Here is a 16,993-nt window from a genome sequence, read left to right as displayed (position 1 = left end):
TTGACAGAGAAAATGAGGATAACAGTTAAACAAAGAAAATAAAATCACATGGGATATAATGAAACATTAACATGACAATAAAACCAGCAGGGCTAGAAACAAACAGGTGAATGACAGTGGAAACGAAACAGAAAATCAGCAACTCAAGTAAAATCCAGAAATGCTAAACGAAATAAATGTGTTTTAATTAGAGACTTAAAATAAGACATTAAAGATTACCCATATTTCAGTAGCTACACATACAGTAGACCTATACATGATGAAATAATAGCCTACTGCATCTGCTAATGCAATAATAACAGCCTATAATTAATCCAATAAAGTCATATTTATAACACAACAACATTGCACCACTTGATGTAAAACAAGCAGAAATGTGTCACAATTAAAATGATCCAATTAATAATTAAGGTTAGTGTGGTTGTTGTGTGCAAGGCGTCCTCGCGCTGAGTGAGAGGCTTTTATTGTGAAGGCGCCGCTCAGCGCCGGTGGCGGCGGCAGTCGGGAGCTTGACGCTGCTCTGGCAGGAGAGTGACTCGTTGACTGCGGCGACCGCAATTCGGGCAACATGGGAGACGCTGTGGGATTTATTCTAAACGGATTTTAAGAACCGTCGGGAAAATGGCAGAAAGGTGAGTGTGTCCTGCTGGGAGCGGCGTCTCTGTCGCTCTCTGCCGGCTTCTCTTTCGCCTTCGACGCCTCTTTTTCCCCCGGTAGGAGAAGGAGGCAGCGCAGCCCCGGCGACGAGACGAGCTGAACGGCGGCTCGCGCTCCCTCGCTCCCTCGGTCTCTCGGTCTCCGGGTGTTTTAGCTAGCTGCTCACTTGCCCGCTCACCGCGCTTCTGTCTGAATTTCAGTTTTCATAAAGACGGACCTGTCTGTGGCTCCGGTGCCGGTTCGGTAGGCGTGCTCGCCCGGCCGAGCTGCCGGCTGCCCGCTTCGGCCGTTTTTCCCTTCGGGGGTAACATGCATCATCAAGGTGGAGGGAGCGGTACAGGCTGGATGATGGTGATGGTGATGATGGTGATGATGGTGATGATGATGCTGCTGTTGCACCTGTCGGTCTAAATCGCCGTCTCTTTGCTGGAATGCAGCTAAGCCTCTCTCCTGTAGCCGGATGCTAGCAGCAGACCCCCGCCGACCGGCCGACGGGAGGGCGTGCTGCCGCTCGGCTCCACCGGGCTCTCCTCATCCTCCTCATCCTCCCCTCGCAGCATCATCTCTCATGCATCCTCATGATGGATGGAGGCGCCTCCCATGAGAGGAGAGGAGACACTCGAAATGGAGAAGTGTGTGTCTCCATCCCACCTTTCCGTAGCCGTGTAGCTGTCCCCGGCCTCTGGGGATGAGCCTGCCGAGCCGAGCCGAGCCGAGCAGCACCGAATTCCCTCACAGACCCTCTCTCACTTCCACATGAGCTTAACATTACCTCTTTATATTCTAACACTGAACCCACACCAGCCATTTTTAAAGCAGCACCTCCCTGTAGGAAGTTTGGCATTGCCATTATCCATCAGTGGGGTGACATATAGTAGCATGTCCATTCACAGATCTGCCCTTCACTGTCTCATTTGCCCTCATCTCCACTGATGAGGGCGGTCCAGTCTGTTCTGGACTGATATGAGAGCTGGATCATCCAGGTTCCAGACTATAATGCTAGTGGTGCTGAAGGCTGCTCCCATCTTGTATAGCCTAGTACAGGGCATGTGGACCAGTTAAAACAGCTGTAATGTGTCTCAGCAGCACTGATCGCACCACGAGGACGGTGTCATTTTAAAGAGATGTTCTTATAACCCTTTGAAGTTGAGGGTGGGGGCTGCATCTGCTCCACCGACAATGGCAGTTTGTCGCTCTGGCACCGAGCTGCTCATAAGCCCCAGTTAATAATTGATGGCTGTTAAATTTTTGTTGCAGGGGTTGTTGGGCCTCATGTAAATCACCACTGTGGGTCTGCCCCGTGGGCTCCGGAGCATCGTACACACACACACACACACATCCACACAGAGGCGTGTTTGTCAGGGTCCTAACCACACACATCAGGAATAGTTCACACATTAGTCATCTGCTGGTGAAATGGCATTCAGTCGCATATTGAAGATGTGGGTCAAAATATTTGTGGTGTTGCAAGGTCCATTGTGGAGATCCTGGAGTGCCCTTTTTGTGATTTTGATCAGAATACAGGGCTCCAGACTTTTTGCCTTTTTAAAGGGATAGTTCAACATTTTGGCAAATTGGCCCATTGCCATAATCTCTATTTTAGCAGTAGGTTTGTTACCTTTAATTGCCAGTGCAAGATATTTTTAGAACGGCGGAGCAGAACCGTGAGCTGCTCAGAGCTACGCTACGGAGGCTAATGGAATTCCTTGGTTTCCCTCATTAAACTCATCAAATACACAATCCAACAACTCCAAATCGCTCTGGTGGACAAGTTGTGGCCTGCACATTCACCACGCTATGAGATAATAACGGAATGTTACGAGACAGAGTTGTTTTTGAGGTGAATGCATGCAAAACCGCTGATGCACGTTCCCGTCAGGGGCAGTTTTTCATCAAGCAGTCTCAAAAACAACTCTGTCTCGTAACGTTCCGTTATTATCTCATAGCGTAGCTCTGAGCAGCTCACGGCTCTGCCCCGCTGTTCTAAAAATAGCTTGTACCGACAGTTAAAGGTAATGAACCTACTGCTATGACTACAGGGATCATGGCAATTTGCCAAAATGTTTAACTATCCCTTTAATTGACAGGATAGTTGAGAGAGACAGGAAATGGGAGGGCAGAGAGAGGGGGAGTCACACGCAGCGAAGGGCCACCAGATTGGGGATTCGACCTGGGGCTGGCTGCATGTGGGGCGCCTGCTCAACCCACTGAGCTATACGGCACACTCAGACTAACTTTTTTTTTTTTTTACAAGGAGCACAGTGACCCCATAATTAAACATTTTACCGGTGTAAGCAGAAAATTTAGGGGCACAGCCCGTAAATCGAATTGCAAAGAACACAAATGGCAAATTTACTGGTAGATGAAAAATGTTCAGCTTCCTCCCACAGTCTGAAGACATGCACACTAGGTTGACTGGTGACTTTACATTTAGCAGGTGTGAAGGTGAGAGTGTGTGTGTGCACGTTGAGCCCTGTGATGGACGGACCTGTCCAGGTGCAGCCCGTCCTCCCCCTCTGTCAGCTATAGGATCGGCTCATCTGAGAAGAGGAAGTCCACAGGAATAACAGTTTTGACTGGGATGCAGATGATGCTTGAGATTTGGTTGTGTGTGTATGTGTGTGTGTGTGTGCATATTTACATTATTGTATCGACCGATGATGGCTATAGGTGCTTTGCTTAAAGGTCAAGAACTTAACCTCACGAGACGTGCTGAGAGGATGAATCAATTAGTCAGTGGTCAGTGGAGGGATGAAGCATTTTGATTGTTAGTGAAAGTAATTCATCAGTCAATAATGTCACAGCCCGTGGTTTCTGCACCCCCAGTGTGTGTGTTAACATGATGTAAACGGAGTGTGTTTTGGGTCAGAACCGCAGCTCAGCATCTCTCAATGTCTTATGAGACTTGAAGGACAAAACAGGAGTTTTCTGTGACTCTGGTTGATGAAGTGTCAAAATAATGAGCAATAATTGTTATTTGCAGTTCACTGAACCTCAACAGTCGATCTGTGGGAGAGGATTAAAAAGCGAAAGCTGTCACAGAATATGTGGTTAGGTTGGTAATTACACTCTTTAAGACAGACTGTGATTCCAGTCTCAACTTTGATTCAGACTAATTCTTGTTGAGCTGCTGCTGTTTGGACCGAGTCATGACTCTCATCCACTCATGTATGCAGGCATGGGTAAACTAAAGGCCCTTTCACACCTATTTTTCGTGCGAATAATTTGTGCATCAATATTTTTTTTCGAACCCCGGCTCTCACGAGTCCTTTTCACACCATGTCTTGTTTGACAGGGGACACAAACTTTACAAAGACAATGAAATGAAGGGCAGTGATCAGACAGTGAGCTGCTGTGTTGGATATAGTGAAGTTAGTTAGACAACAGTGGCACAGCAGGTGTTCAATACGTTTCAAGATTCAAGTTCATTTATTTAAGAAATGGGACAATGCATATTAATGAACATAAAAAAAAATGTAAATATGAAAAGAGATTGTAGCTGTACGGCTAATTTCCATCTCTTGTCCCGTAGGCTGGTAGGTGTAGGCTACATGAGGAATAATCAACGAGTAGTTGTGTTAAACGGATTTAAAACACGACGTAGAGGTGAAGAACCACCCGACGCAAAGCCAAACGTTTTTAATTGTCGCATCTGTCTTTTGATGCAAAATATTTGGTGATGAATATTTCGCAATTTCGTATTGTTAATTTGTCACGTCCCTGGTGTGAAATGGCCAGAGGCCCACGGGCCATATGCAGCCTGTTGGGCTCTTTAATCCGGACCGTCAAATATTTATTTTATTTTATTTATTTTATTGTTTATTTGTCGAGGACAGTGCACATTAATGAACAATTTAATGCCGTGGCGTCTTGTAAGTGTGCCGGATTTAGCTCAAAGCTAGTTATTGGTACAGAATTCTCCAAATTATAGACCACAAACTTTGATTCAAAAACCATGACCGACAGCACTGCTCCCACTGAAACTGAATGTAAATTGAATGTAAGTTTTCTTTTACTGCTAGGTCATGGCTTTCACATTTCATTTATATTAGTTCACACAAACCCTCTCTCCTCTGAGCCAAAAACTTTGCCCACCCCTGGACTAACGCAGTCACATGATTAGCTGCATACGGTTGCCTGGACACACCTGCTCTGATTCCATGTGTCACGTGGAGTTCCACCACTCTGCCGTCTCAGCTGCAGCTAGCAGCCTAGCTAGCTCTAAAACCGTTAGCATCGTCTGGTTCCATCTCAAAAGGAGTTCATATGCCAAAGTCTGATCGGCCACAACTAATTACATTTATGTTGCACTCATTTGTTTTTCCAATTACATTGTGGTTGCAGATGTGACTCCCTCGCTCGGCGGATGCATTAATTAACAACATCTCATTATGCTGCTAAAAGGAAATGTAATTTATTTGGCAACAAGTTCTTTCTCAAGATGTGCAAGGTGTTGCAAGTGAGTTGGAAAATTGAATGTCTAGGAGGCGACATTGGTTTCTGCTGAAATTTAACCTTGAAGAAATCTGTGTTTTTTTTCTATGAAGAAAGGACTTTGTTAAAAAATGAAATTTCTTGTTTACCTACGATCATACGGTGTTGGTAAATGAGGACAAAACTGATTGTTTTATAGATTGAGTGTAGTTGCTCAAACTCACATTGACCATGAGGGTTTTTGTAAAAGTTTAAAGAAAGAAAAACACCATAAAGACGGGATTTTCTGACAGGACCACAACATTTTTATAATTAGCCTACACTTTGTTCTAATAATAGTGAAGGTATTCTTTGACAGGATATTGATCAATGATAATGATAGCTATGTGCATTTGGTCCAATTAAAGCTTTAACTTGCAGAATACCTTTCAATGCTATGCATGAATTGAATGTATGTGCTGAAGTTATATGCATATAAATAGTGGAGGTTAATGGGAGTGTGATTGCAGCTGCTGTCCAAACTCCAAAGGCCCAGCATGTGTTACGGTTGCGCTGAATGAGTGAAGAAAGGATGCACACGCTTTCTTCCAGCAGGGTTTTTAAACGGTGCCACTAATTAGAGGCTGTTGAAACGACGCTGCCAGGAGGAATCTCCTTCTGAATATCATTCATAAAAGAAACTCTGAGGTCAGTGAAGAAGGAAGGAGCTGAAGGCAGCAGCTGATGATTTTCCACCGTGCTCCTGATGGCTTTAATGATCAGCGCTGAGCTGGGATCAGTCCAGCCACACATGACGGCTGCACACACTGCACTCGCGCCTTCATGTCTGGCAGTCGGCCTGACATTTGATCCCAGCTGTAGGGTGGGGCGCCCAGCGTATGTGTTGTGCCAGCAGCACATGGTTGAAATATTCCTGTGATGGTGGGTCGAGGCACGAGGCCGGTCACACACACACACACACACACACACTACACACACACATGTACGTGGTGTCTCCAGCATCACCAGGAGGTGAGGGAGTCTGCAGGACTCTGTGGATCCAGCTCCAGACACGGTGGCTCCTCCTCCACTCAGACGCTCCACCTGATCTCTCTGACTCACCACAACCTGCTGTGACTCAACAACTGTTATTAACACCGCTCACAGATTCACATCACATGCACGGCTCGCTGAGGTTTGACATGATTATTATCATTTTAATACACTGCTCTGCTGCAAAATCCTTTCATACTGAGACAGTAGGTGCGTTTCCATTACCCCTACAAATGTGCAAAACCTAAATATCGCAATAAAAAACTGGTAAATGGAAACGCCTACATTTTGAAAAACCTCTCTAATATCGCTAAAAAGTTTTTGCGCTCTCATGAGGTGGTTTTTCAGTCAGATATTTTTATAAGCTGCATTTTATTTGATTTATATTTGAGAAAGTGAAATTATAGAATACAGTTGTTTAAAGGGACAACGAGGAGTTTGTATTTGGTTATAAAAAGTCTCACATTAATGTGGATGAATCTACGTTACCCACACTTGTTAATGACTCCATTTTCGATAAATATATTGTTTTGTCTCTATCGTTATTTTGTTATTTTACTTAATGGTGGAAATGCTGGGCGAGCCGACCAACGTTTCCTTACTTTCGGTTTTGCGGACGCTGCCCGGCGAGTCATGAGAATAACGCCGCCAAATCGCCGTTATTGGTCGGAACTACGACGGTATCTGATCGTCGAACCTCCGACTTTCATTCTTGATGAATGAAAACATTCTTGGCAAGACGTCCGTCTTGCGCCGGCCCAAGAATTTCACCGTGCGCGCGGAGGCTCATGGTAAATGTAGTATGGAAACACTTTGCTTTCCAAAATTCCTCGTTGTCCCTTTAAGATTGTACACTATATTACCAAAAGTATTCGCTCACCTGCCTTTACTCATTCTATGAACTGAAGTGCCATCCCATTCCTAACTCATAGAATTCAATATGATGTCGGTCCACCTTTTGCAGCTATTACAGCTTCAACTCTTCTGGGAAGACTGTCCACAAGGTTGAGGAGAGTGTTTATAGGAATTTTTGACCATTCTTCCAAAAGCGCATTGGTGAGGTCACACACTGATGTTGGTCGAGAAGGCCTGGCTCTCAGTCTCCGCTCTAATTCATCCCAAAGGTGTTCTATCGGGTTCAGGTCAGGACTCTGTGCAGGCCAGTCAAGTTCATCCACACCAGACTCTGTCATCCACGTCTTTATGGACCTTGCTTTATGCACTGGTGCACAGTCATGTTGGAAGAGGAAGGGGCCCGCTCCAAACTGTTCCCACAAGGTTGGGAGCATGGAATCGTCCAAAATGTTTTGGTAACCTGAAGCATTCAAAGTTCCTTTCACTGGAACTAAGGGAATTTATACACCTGGGGCCAGGCCAAGTGATTAGGACACCTGATTCTGATCATTTGAATGGGTGAGCGAATACTTTAGGGAATATAGTGTATGTGGTGTTTTTAATCATAATTTTAAAAAGAATAATAATTAGTTTAAAAAGTATGATCAATTGCTAGACATTTCAGACGACCCCATTTGAATTCCAGGCGACCCCACGTGGGGTCCCGACCCCAAGGTTGAAAAACACTGCTCTAACAGAGTGTGTTTACATGCACACTAATAAAACAATTATTACTCTTTTAAATTTTATTTCAGTGGCTGTATGCGGCATGAACCAATAACTGTTAACGGATTAAGGCAGTTATTGTTTGAGAGAAAATGGTTTAATACACATGCTTTTTGCACAATAATCAGTTTTTCCAGTGCACACATCTTTATCCAGTTAATTATGTTCTATCACACAAATTACACGAGCAGGAGCAGGAAAAAGAAGAAGCCAACAAACTCAGAGAAGCCACTCGACGTATGAACACTTCTCACCTTTTTCTTCTCATGCGAATGACAAGTGTGGTACTAATGATGTTCCTGAAGCGTAGAAACCATATCTCTAGAGCTGATAGCGCCGCTCCGAGCGACTGGGATGCCATGGTGGTGTGAACTATCTTATTCTTTGTGGTGTTTGGAAAGTATTCCGTTAATTGACAGAATCACGTATATGTGCATATTAGAATAAACTGAGTATTCCTAATAATGTTTTTTATTAGTGTGCATGGTATACTGTACGCACTCAGTGAAAATAATAGATGAGGTGCTGGTGATTTACAGTGTAGGAAAAAGAACACATTCTGTTTCTATAAAAGCTCTCAGAGATAAAGGGCCCAGTCAGTCTGTTCATTTCTTTTGTCTCTACAGGAGCTGGTTCCTCCAACTCCCAGTCCTGCATGATAGAGGTGGATGGATGAGTGTTATTAAAATCTGGCTCTGAGGTAACCTTGACTGTTATAGCTAATGCAGGTCACCAGTGGAGTACTGTGACATTTTCCATACAAATGATTTTCAACAAATAAGTGAAGAAATAACTCTGATAATGAGTAGGACGAGTGTTACAGGTTTTCCGGTTTAGATCCTACTAGGTAGGCCTGGGACGATAACAAATTTTGCTGGACGATATATTGTCCCACAAATTATTGACGATAAACGATATTATTGACACATTTTTTTGAGAACAAATTAACCACTAATATAATAATAATATTTCATAATAATGCAAGTAGACCCTTTTAAATGCGATAAACTTTTATTTCTCATGAGTATTTTTTTTTAACCATTGTAATTGGAATGACAAGAACTTATAGCTACTATCCTAAAAAAATAAAATAAACAAAAAATAATAAACAGTGCAGTGCAGCTCTTCTGTCCAATAACGTTACACTGAAGCTCCACTTTTCATTCAAACAAACTAATGTGACTTCCACAGATGTAAGATTTCATCAATGAGACTAGCATTTATCTCCTAAAAGATATTAAACCAGCCGGCGGTAAACCTCTAAAAACCTGCTGATACGTTTTCTTAGTCGTTTTCTCCCCCAATGACGGAGGTTGACCGGCCCGTGAGCTGCTGCAGACGGCTGCAGACTGTGGGAAGCCTCGCTCCTCCTGCTGGCTGCTACCACATTAGCTCCAAACACGTCGGAGGAAATCTCCCAACAGGCGATATATGAATAAACTGACACAGACTGGGGGCCTAAACTGTGACTTTCTGGCATGAAAAAATATTAAAACTTTAAAAAGTGACGTGTTAACAGCGCGGTTATTACGGTAAAATAGCTTTTAGCTGTTTAGCTTTACAGCTAGCGCTGCCGGTTGCTGCCAAATGCATTCTGGGAAACAAAGATCCTGGATGACTGAAAAGAGGGTTCACTCCTTTCATTCTGCAAAACAAACGGCCCAGGTGCTGAGACCGATGCACAGAGTGAAGCCTCTTGTCATCCAGCCTGGTTGGAGGAAAACAAAAATGTGCGCATGCACATGGCGATTTATCGAGGCCGGAAAAACTATCGAATTCATTTTCATTTATCGTGCGATTAATTGATTTATTGATTATCGTCCCAGGCCTACTACTAGGGGTGTACCCGAGCCCCAATACGTATTCGGAAGTAGGCCTACACAAATAACGTTAGGATTGCTAAGAAACAGCAACTCCCTGCATGCATTGCATTACAATAGACAGGAAGTGCTCACCGATACTTCCAGGGTCACCGTTCAACAACTTAGCATTTTTCTCATAGACAACAATGGGAAAAGAAGCGGCTATAAAACGGTGGATCTTTTTTTTTTGAGTGCCACAACCCCCGCGAAACGACTCGTTTCACTACCAGAATTTGATCCATCAATTACGTTTGGAAAGTCAAGAAGAGCCGCACGATTAAATTATTTTATTCCAGTTCTAGTTAGCTGAGAGCTAAAGCGGAAGATAGCGGGCTAGCTCGGCGTAGCACTAGCTCGGCTGAAGTCAGTGCGCCCACTTCCGGTTTCTTCCCGAATTTTTTTTTAAAGCCAGAATCCGAATACAATACACTGGCTGTACACCCCTAGATCCTACACATCTGTGTGTGAGTGTGTGCTGACTTCGTGACCTACTCATACGTGCCTTGTGGTTGTATTTTGCTCGGTCGGCCTCCATGTTGGTCCCGCTCCTCCCTCCCTTATGAACCATATGACAGGAGCAGCACTGTGGCTGCCGGTCGGCTTCCTATTGATGGTGTGACATGAAAGGACAACAGAAGTCTGACGAGGCTGCAGTGTGAGCTGTTCATGGTTACGTCCATGTATCTGTGTGGTATTCTCATATTGGGAGCATTAGTAACACCACCATGGACACTGATATTTATTAGGACTCGATGAACTGATATTGTTGGTATTTGTTGCTCTAGGGTCAAAGGTCAAGGACATGATGACCTCACACACCACATGTCTTAAAGGCGTTCAGAAATGGCCGTTTGTCCTGTTTGTCGCGCCTTCTTCTACGAGTTGCCGCACGAGTTTACCCGAGTAAGGAAAACGAATTTGATTGGTCGTTATCGAGCGGGCGAGATATTCAATGTTTGGGGCGAGACCGAGCTCAGTGTGTGTGTATCTCAGATGTTTGATTGACAGATGATGGATCCAATATCAGTGGCTGATGAATCGTGAGCAACGTTACGCATAATTCGTATGCCTGTATTATCCAATGCGGAAAAAAACTACCCCACTTTCATCCCGGATTTACTCGAAAATAGAATTTTGCTACATCATCTGATAGATGAGTTATTACACTAATTTTATGACCAATAGTGGAATCAAATTCATTTTTCTTTTCTGTACACCTTTAACACCTTGAGGGAATTTCTTCAAATTTGGCAAAAAAAAGTATTCATTTGGACCAGTGCTGCCTTTGTGCTATGGTATGAAAGGCACTGGCTCATGATCTGGAGTTGGTCCCGGGGCACCGCACCATGCGGGCTGCCCACTGCTCCTCAGACAAATAAAGTACCTTTTAGGCTTGGGCGGTATTACGGTAATACCGTATACTGCAGGTATTTAAAAATAGCAACGGTATCAGTTTCAATACCGTCATGAAAAAATGCAATGCACTTATACAGGAGATAAGGATTAAATATTAGGCTAAATAAAAGTAATTTAATGTCTAAAATTAATTATATGTCCAGTAGCACTTATGTGTGGTTGAATTTTAAGTTAGTTTAATTTGTTTTAGCCTACTTTTAAACACCCCCCCCCCCCCCCCCCCCCCTCCACTGTCCGCTCCCCCGTCGGACACGTTCCTCATAGTCACTCTCACTCACACACACACATCACACAGCCAGATCGCTCTGCACACAGTTTATTAACTTGATTAGTTTCAAAAAGTCGGTCAGGTTTTACCGTTATGCCCGTTTATCACCAATAAACACAGTAGATGAGCGTGAGTGACTGAGCTGCGGCAGGTGGGGTGGGGGGTCCGCGGCGTGGAGCGGTGCGCGACTCTGACTGCAGCGGGGACTATCATGTCTCTGCTCCGTGACACTGTGAGACTGACCGCCGGTGAGCCTGTGGGACGGGTCCCGCTAATCGTTGAAAACACCAGTGATACTTCTCCAAACCAATGTCTGGAACAACATCGGAAAAAGTCGCTCTTGACAAGAAAAAAAAAAAAAGGGACCGGGCCTGCCGTGCCGTGTAAAAAAAAAAAAACTGACAGCGAGTGCGTGTCATGACTTTCTGTATCTGGCCCTTCAAAATAAAAGCCCTATAGCCTTTCATATACAGTTCGGTCATATTGATTTTGACTTAATTTTCACAAGACATGGCTCCAAATGTTTTATTTTTTTTCCTGCGACCAATCGACCAATGAGATTTTGGTCTGCTAATGTTTAGCCCTAGTATTCAGTTACTGAATGGTGAATACACAAGCCAATGTTTGGTAATGCCACTTACGTCATCATTTTTAATTAGTCACGGTAATACCGTATACCGTGGTAAAATGTGGAGGAAGTTTGACGGTATCAAAATTTGGATACCGCCCAAGCCTAGTACCTTTACCTTTTACCTTTAGGTGCTTTTCCATCACAGTTCTTCATAGTTAGCGGGGGCGGGGTCGTCATATAACGGCGGCCACGGCCACGTCATCTCGCTCTCTTTTTTCGATCCTCTCGTCAGCTCCAAACTCACTCGTCTGCACCTCGATCACGGACCACAGCGTGCCTTTCCACAAAGCAGTCAATTAACTTGTGTAAAAGAATAACAAATGTGTCAGCCTACAGATCAGACAATTCTCGTTTCGGACCTCGTGCTCGAGTGCAAGTGGAAAAGCAAAAAAAAAAAGCTAGTGAAAAAGGGCCATAAGGATTAAACCCCCTAAGGTGTCTCAGTCCGACAACGTTGAAGACGTTATTGTAGCCCATAAATTCAACACTACCTAGCTTTCCCCTTTTGTCTGCATCCAAAAATGTTGTAGTCACGGGGGTCTCATTATTTCCACACAAATATTGCCTGATGGGGATGAATGTTATTATGTCATCACACAATCCAGACTGAGCCTCAGACCACTGAGGCCAGAGGTAGAGTCTTGTGAGAACATGATGTTGCAGCACAACACTTTACCTTTTATCACAGGAGGAGTTGCAGCTCATGTGATTTGGATATCGCCTGTGGCCATATTGTGGTTTTGATTATATTTAGATGAATGGTCCTGCCCTGATGAGAAGGCTTACCAGCAGATGGGTGGATGAACACACAGGCAGGCGGGAGGATACGCAGCAGAGGAAAGAACCAGGAGCAGGAGCAGACGGAGGTCAGGGCCTCGTTCAGACTGCAGGCCAGACAGTCCACATTACATACTGCAGGTGATCAGATCCGATCTGCATGTGTCCATATTTTCTTATCCACATTGATTTCTATGGTAACAGGCTACGCCCAGAAACAAACCAACAAAATAAACGACAGGGAACCGTGCTGGTTTCTGTCCCAAATCATTATGTGGAGCGCAAATAGTCTGCTAATTGCAAGGAAGCGACAGAAATGGAGGCGACTGCTGAGTGGTGCTGTCTTTCATGCTGCCATCACCCCTGGTGGATCGGTGGAACAGTGGAAGGGGCCGTTGGACGATGCAACGTGGCGTTCACATTTCTGGATACGGGGGCAGACATTCCACATCATGTGTCGGTGTTGGACGTTGAACACGCCGTCGTCATTGTTGTTTTTGTTCTAGTGATGCTGGGAGTGACACAGGAGACACCTTGAAATCCTATTTGAGCAATGGATCTGTTCAAACCCTATCAGAATCGCATTTGAAACCACTTCCATATATGGTCTGAATCAGATTAGTAAAAATCTGATCGGATCTCAGGTGGTTATTGGCGGTTCAGACTGTCATAAAATCAAACTAGATACAATCTGTAACTTTTGTAGTAACCAGTAAGGGTGTGACGATACACTCAGCTCACGAGACGAGACGTTAAATGATATTGGGTTCACAAGAATGAGACGAGACAATATTGTAACATTACTTTTAAGAAAACTATAACGACAAAATATATGACTGGACAAACAGACTTTTTTATTTAACTGAGTCACAAAACAATGCAGGTGCATTTTAAAATGTTTTATAACTTTTCATGCGTGACCTAAGCATGAGCTTTTAACTCTTAAACTTCTTTTAAGACGTTATGAGACGGAGTCGGTTTCAAGGTAAGAGACTGCTTGCTGAAAAACTGTCCCTGAAGGCAACGTGCATCAGCGGTTTTGCATGAATTTACCTCGAAAACAACTCTGTCTCTGTTATTATCTCATAGCGTGGTGAATGTGCAGGTCACAACTTGTCCACTAGAGCGTTTTGGAGTTGTTGGATTGTGTATTTGATGAGTTTGATGAGGGAAACCAAGAAATCCCATTAGCCTCCGTAGCGTAGCTCTGAGCAGCTCGCCGCTCTGCTCCGCCGTTCTAAAAATAGCTTGCACCGACAATTAAAGGTAACAAACCTACTGCTGTGACTATAGCGATTATGGCAATGGGCCAATTTGCCAAAATGTTGAACTATCCCTTTAAGTGTTTGTATAGATATATATTTTCTTTGTCATTGGGGCATTTCTTTTAATTTAGTGATATTCTAAAATTTGCTGTGGGTGGAGGCTTTACATAAGCCTCTTCCTAATCTATCTTTGTGATTCGGGCATACCTTATTTTATTCTGTTTGTGCAAAATAAGCCATTGAAACCATTGAATCTGGATTATGCACTATGTCTGCATATAGAATCTGTAGCGGCAGTGTGAACAAGGCCTAAGACTGAGGAGAGACAGAGAGACTGAGAGTGAAGAGGAGAAACTAAATGCAGCAGGGAAGGCCGGCACAAAGATGGGAAACACACAAGGCCAGGAAATAAATCAACTCACACACAAAAAAAAGTCATTTCAAAAATAAAATAGGATATAAGTCAGAGAGGAATTCACTCAGAGGCAGACCTTGACTAAAGGGCAGGACATGTTTGTGGGAAGTGAGGGTGGAGGACAGAAGAGGGAGGGAGGGAGGGGACACGGAGACAAAGCCATGAGGGAGTATTGACAGGCCGTACAGTGGAGAAGTGTCAGTTGTGGAGAGCGAGCTGCGGCGCAGTGAGAGCAGCGCGTCGTGTCGCCTCCATCACTCCCTGCCCCCAAAAAGCCGATGTGACACAGTGTCGCGCCATGGAGCTCTGTGCCGACACAGATCGCTCCTGGCTGCAGAGGAAGCCTGTTTGAACCAGAGTCTGAAAGTGAACAGAGATAGCAGCATATTGACTGGCACTGACAGTGGATGGAGGGGGGGGGGGGGGGGGGGGGGGGGGGGGTATTAGTGGGGGGTATTGACGGATGAAGAGATTGACAGAGACACAGCACTTTCTCCCGCTAATAGGATTATTGTGTAAATGTGTTTGATTTAAGGACTGCCCCTGGGGTGAGGGGGTGGATGGAAAGGGGGGTCGTGGCTGAGGGAGGAGGACGGATAAAGAAGACAAGGAAGGAAAGCATTACCAGGCTTCAGACTGCATATGCATACATGACTACTCTCTATATGTGTGTGTGGGTTAAAGTCCCCCTAAACCAAAAATTGACTTTTTGAAATTATTAACATGTCAATGTAGTGTTTGCGTTCTGCTACAAGACATTTCAGCAGCAAAGTCGCTAATGCAGCCACAACTGAGCATTTTAGATTTGAAAATGCAGTTTCAAAGCCAGAGTCTGAAAAAGTTGGATTCAGGTTTTCAGAAAACAGTCGGGATTTATACGTCATAATCCCTAGCAACCAATCCCGTTGAATATGTTTTGCATCTCATTTGTTGCGCACTGTGATGTGATCTACTTACACAGCTAGATGTTCGAGCATGTTATCATTAGTTGCCGTGGTCCAGAGGTTTAGTCGCCGCCTTGAATCATGTTTTGACTTCGCTCCTCCGTTCCCCCTGCCAAGGTTGTGCAGCGCTGTTACTTAGCATCTGCATACTATTCATAGAATCTGGATTTTTCAATGAGGGAGAAATAGTAGACCTGTTTTTAGCCTATTTGGGAGCTTTTTTAAACAACTTTTTTTGTGGGAAAGCAATTTTAATCAAAAAATAGTCATTTTTACAAATTTTAAAATGCCTCTTTAGGGGGACTTTAATTGTGTGTGTGTTACTGTAACGTCTCTGTCTCATGTCATGTCCACTTCCTGACACTCAGCATCTGCATCCTCAGTGTTTTCACAGTGGAGTCAGTTTGTCTCACTGCAGCACCTTCGTCCAGGTCCAACTTGCTGTGGAGCTGCATTCATCATCACACGCTGTGATGTTGCCGTGATGCTGAGATGGGTTATAGATAGAATATTAATGTGAGAGAATTCCCTCAGCGCTCCATAAGGTTGAAGACCTGACAGCAGATCTTCTCCTGCACCATGATAGGACCAGGGCTGCACAGCCACAACCACACTGATCATGAAATGCTGCTGGTTCTTCTTAAAGAGGAAGTATGCAAGTGTTTTTTGCATAGTTTTACTCTAAATACCTCCAGTTCATAGCGGGGGATTTAACATTTCCCATGAGCAAAAAGCTTGTAGTGGAAACTGCTTATAGTGCGCACTGTAAGCGGTTGACTATTATAACCAATTGTTTATTATTTTTACTTCATTTTTTATGCAGAACATCATTTAAATGCCATTTGTATCGTTTTTCAGTGAGATAAATGTAAGGAAACGGACAGCTTCAGCATTTACTGAATTTTATTTAATGTTTCACACATGCTTCAAATCCTTTTCAAGAGGCACCGTGCACGTTTAATTACTGCACACACATAACTCAAATACTGTACACAATACAGCACAGTAATGTATAGCTTACTGTGGTTAGAATTATAAATAGGCAGTTGCCTTTAACGTTGTTGTGCGGTTTAGTAAAAAACAGTCGGCCTACTGTATGTCTGTAGTGCAGATCGGTAACCCAGCTGCAGCTTGGCACTGACTTATTTCTTATTTTTTACTGAACATAAACTGCACACACGTTAGCTATAGCAGCAGAAGCAGACGACCAGCAAGGAGTCATGGGAGTAAGAAATAAAACAAATACACACATGGATTTCTTGATTCCTATAAACAGATTATTTAATTGATTTTCCTAGACTATTGGTGTTTTATTCTGAAGACACATGCGTGATTCCGACCCCGAAACGTGCGCTGTGCTCACTCAGTCAATGCTGTGAACGAGGCAAAGGGAGAACAGCGCTCAGGCCGAATGGATGTGCAATAAAAAGAAAAAAAGAAAGAAAGAAACTTCGCTTGTCTCCTCGAAGCTGCAACACAACAACAACAGCACTTTTCTTCTGTGTCTCTAACCCTCCTCTCGGCCATGTGCATTTGTTTACAACGAAGCTGGCCAGAAATCAATCAATAGAGCGGTGGATAACGTTATGTAGCATACATGTTATATTCGTGTAGTCTGTCATAAACAAGAGCTTACGGGTTACGGGGCACGTTTGTGTGGTGACACCCGGTC

At 44.0% G+C, this 16,993-nt stretch overlaps 1 protein-coding gene across 1 annotated transcript in view; it reads left to right on the top strand.

The window, feature by feature from the left end:
* Positions 1-510: 510 nt before the first annotated feature.
* Positions 511-16,993, top strand: part of arhgap39 (Rho GTPase activating protein 39) — a gene marked incomplete at its 3' end in the record, with an annotated part of 105,469 nt that continues 88,986 nt past the window's right edge. The window contains exon 1 of the mRNA XM_083970695.1: positions 511-632. Coding sequence (XP_083826821.1) covers positions 622-632 — 11 coding nt within the window. The 5' untranslated portion in view covers positions 511-621. The remainder of the gene's footprint in view (positions 633-16,993) is intronic.

This window comes from Trachurus trachurus, assembly GCF_905171665.1.
Source record: "Trachurus trachurus genome assembly, chromosome: 4".
In the NCBI taxonomy this organism is placed as follows: domain Eukaryota; kingdom Metazoa; phylum Chordata; class Actinopteri; order Carangiformes; family Carangidae; genus Trachurus; species Trachurus trachurus.
This window is presented reverse-complemented; position numbering and strand designations above follow the sequence as displayed.